Below are 7,955 nucleotides of genomic sequence, written 5' to 3' on the forward strand. Positions count from 1 at the left end.
ATAACTACAACAATTTTCACTTAGGTGCGATGTCATATTTATGTGTGTGATAGGCAAATGACTCTGGGATAAATCATTGGAAAAAGTGTGCACTATATATACGCTCAATTGTCATAAAACTCATACTATCAATTTTGAGGCTAGAAGTTCGGCTCTCCCACCTATATTTTGTCAAAAAGAAAAAAAAAAGCTAAATAATCTCGTATAATTTAGAATTGAGGCCACATTTATTCAATGAAGGAGAAAGATAATCCATTATATTAATATTAGTATGAACAAATATATATAGACCTCATTTGATTACATTTGTTGTTACTTGTGTTCTCCATAATCGTAATGGAACGTGGGTCTACTACCAAACTTTAATAAAAAGAAGTTAGAGATGATCAATTAATCCAATAATTGGGTTTGACAAATATGTGGGATATTCCACTAATTTTTAAGACATTTTCCCAATTTTTGCATGTACATCGATATTATTACTTGTTAACTACATCAGGAGAATTCTAAAGTTTCACTGTCAAAACAAATAGTATTAACGATTAACCCTAAACCATGATAATAATTGTAATGATAAAAAGATGGCAATGATCTAGAGAATGCCAACTACACACTATCTCAATGATAAATTAAATTACGTGGGTAACATGCCTAAATAAACTTGATTAAAAGCATCCAATTATGTTTTTGACCAACCACGTTATTCTAATAATTTTTTTTTTGGCTTCCATATACATATTGGACGTGTTTTTATATGCAAAGTTGCGTGAGATTGTTTTTCTCTTCCAAATTTTTGCAACAATAATTTGGTAGAAAAAGTCATAATACACAACAACATAACATAGTGGAAATCGATTGAAGAGGCAAAAATAATGGAAAGCAAACAAATTACGTAATTAATGTAATTGCTAATAATAGCTAATTAACAACAAATCCCTTGTTGAGATGAAATACTACCATATAAAATATTCTACAAAAAAATCCAATATAATATTCGTAAATTGGATCTATATATAAATGGTCTCTTTTTTGTTTGATATAATCTTTTAGAATATATATTTCTATCATTAACCAATTAATAATTTGGTTAAGAGAGATGGATCAAGCTAAGATCTAATTTCTAATATATGGGTGTGGATGAATGTTAAATTAGATATATTGCCAATCTAAGCACTCAACAAATGGGATTAGGACATTTGTAATTGACCAAGGAGATTTAGAGTTTGGAATTTTCATTTCCATATAATTGAACTTTAAAAGCAGAAAACAACATTAAGTGAGTTAATTGCATTAGTTAATTAATATACAAAAAAGTCTTGATGTGCCTACTCAATATGAAGATAACCTCCATCATTAATTAGTTAAAAGATATATGAATTTAAACTTTCAAAATTATCTCCCCTATTTCACTTGTTAATCGTTAAATTTGTGTTTATTTAGTTCATAATGTCTTTTAAATGTAACAAACAAATTCTTAAACTCTTAAATGTAAACTTTGACTAAAACATTGTTGTATCAATTAAAGCCTATAATTAGCTTTGGCACTGACCAAGCGTTTAAAAAATAGGATACATTTTGGCATTGTCGGTTCCCCTGCATCATCAGAATGCCTTTCAAAGCTGATTTAATAGTTTATATGAATTTTGTTATTTCATCCATAGTTATTCATATAACAGACCAGATGCATTTTTAGTCCCTAACCTATAGATTTTGGTTCAATTTTGAATCCATTTTTTACACCTTAACAAAAAGACACTTGAATTTGCATTTTGTTTCATTTTATTTTAAAAGTTTTAGAAATAGATTTATAACAAAAATAATATAAAAAAACAAATTTAATAAGAAAGAAGTGTGTCACGTCAAACTTTATATTATGGGTTAGTGATATATTTAATAGATGGACCAAAAGTGCCACTAAACTCAATGCTTAGAGGCTAAAATGTTACACAAGAAAATAGATGGACCCAAATAGAACGAAACCTAACATCTTGAAATTTAAATTTAAAGTACATATATTTCTCTTTAATAATATTGAAAATAGGAAAAGATATTAAAATTTATAGAATTTATTATAAATTGGCAAAAGTTCTGAAAATATTTACAAATATAACAAAATTATATAGTCTATGAGTGATAGATACTGAAACATAATATATCAGTATCTATTAATATCTACGAGTAATAGTATCATAGTCTATTTAGTGTCAATCAACAACTATAAATGATATTTTGTTATATTTGTAAATATTTTGGTTTATTTTGTTATATTTGAAAACAAACCTAAAAAAATTGTAACGTGGAATCAACTTTTTATCGAGAATTAATCAAAGAACGTTTAAGGGACTCGTAGTGGTACAAAAAACAAATAATTTTCTATTGCAAATTCTATTTGTTCATAACAAAAGAAAAAAAAAAACAAAAAAAATCATAATAATGTAGAAATTTTAGGGTAATGAATTAAGTAAACTATTAGTTGTTAGAGACTAAAATGGAAGCAATAAATTAGTAGGAAATAAAAGGGGTAAGTTGTTAAAAATTAAAATAGGTTGTTAATTAATTTCATAAGAGTTAAAGGAGCAATGAATCAAATAATTGAAAGGGAAAAATGTATATAAGAAAGGGAAATTGGGAATAACATTGAAGTTAGAATTAATACCACATTTCCAAATACTCCTAATTCCCATGTGCTCGGCTGCCCACAACTCACTACAAACCAAATTATATATAAAAAAAACCACTTCTTTGGTTCTCTCGCTCCAAATTTCACACCCTTCTTATTAATAATAATAAACCAACCCAACCGGCTCTTAGGTCAAATATCTCCCATTTCTCCAAAACTGCACTACAAGTATTTTATTATTTAATATCGCTTAATGAATTTCATTTTTACTCAACAAAATTATATAGGTAATTCTAACTATTTACAAATTGAACTCTATAAATGAATTAGTTGAGAAAGTAAGCTTGAGTGTAGGAGTGCATATACCATCTTTATTCTTGATTTGAGGTAAGGAATTTGTGGGTCTCGTTAACTTATAATTCGACTTCTTGTCTCAAATGTATATAAATTTATTTAGAGAGTGTTTGAACCTTTAGTTTTAAGTGGAAGAGAATGAGTTATAATTGTCCATTTCATATTTGAAACACCCATTGTAATACCAATTATTATAACTTATAATAAACTATGTATTACTGTTTCAAACATGTTTTGATGTATACGTTAGTTTTTACAATTTCATATCTAAGGTAAAATATAAATGATTATAGCGAAATTAAAATAGTTTAATGTACACCTCAAATAAGAATTATCATACAATTAGCTATAATAACCGAGTCAAGTTGGTAAAAGAGTGGTGTTTTATAAAACAAAAGAAATGGAATTGAACCTACACTCATAACCAAAGAACCAACCGATATTTTTTTTCCCATTTCTTTATCATCCAACTGCTTCGTTTTTATAAACAAAACGTCAAGTCCCTTTCTCCCATTCATTTCAAAATTTTGATTGTGAGTAGTTGGATTCCAACTCTTTTCCCTTCTCTCATTTCCTTATGAAAATTCTTCTTTCATAAAAAGAAAAGAAAAGAAAACCCTTTTTTCCCATTTGAGTGATGCAAAATCCCATCTTCAAATGGCTTCTTCAAGTTGGTTATATATTGGTTTAGGCATAATTTTAGGGTTCCTCTTCTTAGGCATACTCACAGAGCTTTACTACCTTCTATGTCGGAAGAACAAGAGAATCAATGACACTTCAGAGGTTGAAGAAGACAACCACCACCACTTCTCTAAGCAACCTTCCCTTCGTTTAATCCCCTCTGAAACTCAAAACCCACCTCAGAATCGTTGTGGATTCGATGTCGAACACGGCTCCGGCGAGGTTTCCTTGCTGAAAACAACGGGGAGAGAGGAAGAAGATGAAGGTGAAGAAACAGAGGATGATTTAGAATTACAGGGGATTTATAATCTTGCTGGACAACCAAGGTTTTTATTCACAATTAATGAAGAAACAAAGGAAGATTTGGAATCGGAAGATGGGAAATCGAGAAAAGGGTCGAGAAATAGAAGTTTAAGTGATATAATCACAGCAATTGAAACTCCTTTTTTTACTCCTATGGCTTCTCCGCCATTGAAGGCTTCTTCACCTTTGAGTTTGAATTTAGAGACTTACAATTACAAAGTCCATGGATTTAATCCTTTGTTTGAATCATCGGAAGAAGTGGAGCAGAATTTGAAGAGGTTGAGGTCTTCACCTCCTCCAAAGTTCAAATTTCTTAGAGATGCAGAGGAGAAATTGTACAGAAGATTAATGGAAGAAGCTCATCAGAGAAAAACAGAGATTCCCAAAAATGAACAAAGAAAGGTAATTAATAATAATCAAAAGTTTATTTATTCTTCAAGCTCTTCTCAGGTTCTTCCTCTCATTTCTTCACCTCCGTAGGGATTTTCTTAATTTAAATCCTGTTTTAATCTTAGAAATATAGGCAAAAAGAAAGTTCTTTCTTTTTTCTTTTTTTTTTTTGGAAATATATAGTTCTAAGTTTTGGATGATATCATCTTGTTCTTGTTTCTTCGTGATTTGCTACCATTGCTAATGTGTTTTATTTATTTCTTTAATTGGTAAATTGATTGTAAATATAAAGTTTTTTAAGTTTTGGATGATGAATCTTCTTCTCTGTTTCTTCAAGCATTGCTATTGCTACCATTAATCTTTTTTTTTTTCTTTTTAAAATTTAATTTGTTTATAATCTTATTGAAGTCAATATGTTTGTTAATTACATAGACTAAGCTTTTATTAAGGTATGGAATTGACTTGTCCTTCACCTAATAAAGTTTGTGTGTTTTTTGAAAGGAAAGTTTTGGTTAAATCAAAAATTTAATTAAGATGGATTTGAATCCATCACTTTCTAGTGTTAATTTGGAAAAACCTTTAGGAACATTTTTAGTTGGATATTTATTTGGTCATTAAACTTTTTAATTATTTCAAATTTAATTAGTTTCAATTTTCAAAATTTTTAAAATTTAATAATCTAATAATTACTAAATAGAAAAATTTAGGATTCATATAATGCATAAATTCAAGTTTATAGATGGTAGAGCAGTCTTAAATGATAAAAATTTAGGATTCATATAGTGCATAAATTCAAGTTTAGATTATGTTAGACACTAATAAATACTAATAATTTTTTTATGAGTATCTATCTGTGATATCTACATTGATAATCACCCATGAGGAGTATCTACACAAATAAAATATGATTTTTTTTGATTTATTAGGTTTTTAAAAATTAATTTGACTGAATAATAGCCTCAAAATGGGTGAGGTGTTCTACAATAACAAGAAAGTCTATGCAATCTGTTTTGTCAAAAAGAAATACAAAAAAGTCTCGGCATTTATTTTTTTTATAAATTATGTCTATACTATAGAGCATGACTTTATGGGTTTTATTTATTTATTTTCAAATAAAAAGGTATTTGTAAAATATAATTTATACTTATATATGATATTTTATTTATACAAAATTGAAATTTAGTTTTCCAAATTTATCAACCTTATTAGTGATGGATAATGTCTTTATTATCTCATACATTTAATTATTACAAAATTTTAATATACTTATAGTATTTTTGACAAATAATGTTTTCATTTATTGTTTTAGTTTTTAATTAGAAAGTGATCTTCTTTCTTTACTATTTCTTTTCCTTCTTGATAATGCTATACAACTCTTATGACCTTAAATTATTTTTTTTTTATAAAAAGTTAAAATATATCCATTTTAATTTTTGAAGTGTACAAACAATATATTAGTTAGTTGTTGAAGTGTATGTTATATAATTTTGATTATTTTGTTTTGAGTTGATTGAATTGTAAGGTTGTTGAGATGATTTATTTAAGGAGTAGAAAATGATAATATTTTTACTACTTTCTTGTTCTCAATTTTAAAACAAAAATAAAAAAATACCAACAAATGATTTAGAAATTAAATTTAAAACTATGCAAAGATCATTCATATACTCTTCATTATTTAGAATTAAAAATAAAAATGAAAATGTCTTCTTTTCCCTCGTTGATTTGAATATGAATTTGTCAACGTTTTTAATGGGTAAAATGATAACTTCATACAAATAAAATAATATAATTATAAAAAACAATTGAGATTTAATTTTTATTAACATAAAACAAAAGTCAAACATTCCTATTTTATTTTAAACCTAATTTTTTGGACAATACATTTTTAAAATAAATAAAATATAAAAACTATTTTTAATTAATTAATTTTTTTTGTAAATAATTTTAAATTTTCTTTTTACTATTCATAAAAGGTGATACGATGAGTCATAAATAAAAAAAAAAATCAAGAAATTAAAGGGACAAAAAGAAAAAGAAAAAGTGAGAAGAAAAAGAAGGAAGAAAAGAAAAGAAAAAGAAAAATGGTTGTGAAAGTTTCAATTCATCACTTACCCAAACAACAAGAAATGTCATTGTTATCATCACGCGATTCGGCCGCCGAAAGTTATTTGCCTTCCAACCATTCTTTTTAATAATTTACCCTTTTTTCTTTTCACTCTCTCAATCATTCTATTTTTCTAAACTAACAGTCTGTTTATGATTGATCATCCCTTCCTCACGTAAATGGATTAATACAATAATATAATCCATCAACACATCCGAAATTTAAAAAAAGTTTGACAATTCTCTCAATTTTATGTAAAGGATCCGAACATTATATAATAAACACATTAAAGTATGTTAAAAAAAATATATTGACGTTTCGTATATGCTCTAATAATATTTATTATATTTGAAGCAATAAAAAAAGACGAATTTTTCATCTGATTTATTATAATGTAAATGTGAATTTAAAAATTGTATCAAAAAAGTCAATATTTGTTAGATGTAAAAAATAAGTTATTGTTTTTTTTTTTCCTTAATGGAATTTAAATTTTTGATATTTAAATTCAGGATATAAAAAACATATAAACAGTTTTGTTTTCAAAATGTGCATAAAATCACATTCAAACAGAAGTGGATAAAATCATTTTCTTTTCTTTTGATGAAAAAAAAAAAAGGAGAAGAAAAGTTTCAACAAAAGTATGATTCCAGAATTAAAAAAGAAAAGTGTTTAATAAATATATTATAAATCTAAATTTAAATATATGGAAATGATGAATGCTTTAATGGTGCTGTTGATAAAGAACAAAAAGAGAAAAAAAACCACATTTATCCGTAAATAAATTAAGATATATACAATTATTCAAATAAATGTCAATAATATTTATATCAATCCAACTAATTGACGAAATATTCCAAACTGATTGAAATTTTCGAAAATGGTTGGTAAGCGATAACGAAATATGTTTGTATTGTAATAATATAATCCAAAAATTGATGTTTGGATTTAACGCTTTGAATGTAATTTGTAATACAAAACTTTTGTTCCAACAATTTTTAATTTAACTCTATTTTTTACTCTCTTTACGTTTTACAAACTCATTTTTATTTCATTTTTTATTACTTATGCATTTCCAACGACTCTAATTCTCGATAATCCTAACTGTCCCAAAATTTTATCATTTTTAGAAAAGTTCAATCAATCAAATATTAAAAAGCCATTTCAAATCGATGCAAGACAAATTCAACTTACGACTAAACACCTTCTTGAAAAAGAAAAAGCACAACAAATTTCTAAAGTGATGGCCATTAGTTTTTTTTTTCTTTGGTAACAAATAAGAAAAGAAGAAAAGGCTAAGCCGTGCAAAGCTTTTGTAGATCAATTTTGAAATTAAAAACACAATGTTAATTTATTCATTCTCTTCTAGAGAGGAATTTGAAAACTAGCTAGCTATAGCTACCTTTTCAAAAAGCTAGTGAGATGATCTTAAGTTATTTAATTAATAATTCAATCTATAATATTTTATATTTTAATAGCCAACAATACGAACATATATAGTTTGCA

The 7,955-nt window shown here is 26.3% G+C and overlaps 1 protein-coding gene across 1 annotated transcript; it reads left to right on the top strand.

Annotated features, from left to right (window-relative positions):
- The first annotated feature begins 3,420 nt into the window (after positions 1-3,420).
- LOC101218094 lies at positions 3,421-4,684 on the top strand. Its single transcript, XM_004150136.3, has one exon. The coding sequence runs from the start codon at positions 3,632-3,634 to the stop codon at positions 4,436-4,438; it is 807 nt and encodes a 268-aa protein (XP_004150184.1). The 5' UTR covers positions 3,421-3,631; the 3' UTR covers positions 4,439-4,684.
- Positions 4,685-7,955: the final 3,271 nt, after the last annotated feature.

This window comes from Cucumis sativus, chromosome 1 (genome assembly GCF_000004075.3).
Source record: "Cucumis sativus cultivar 9930 chromosome 1, Cucumber_9930_V3, whole genome shotgun sequence".
Taxonomy (NCBI): Eukaryota; Viridiplantae; Streptophyta; class Magnoliopsida; order Cucurbitales; family Cucurbitaceae; genus Cucumis; species Cucumis sativus.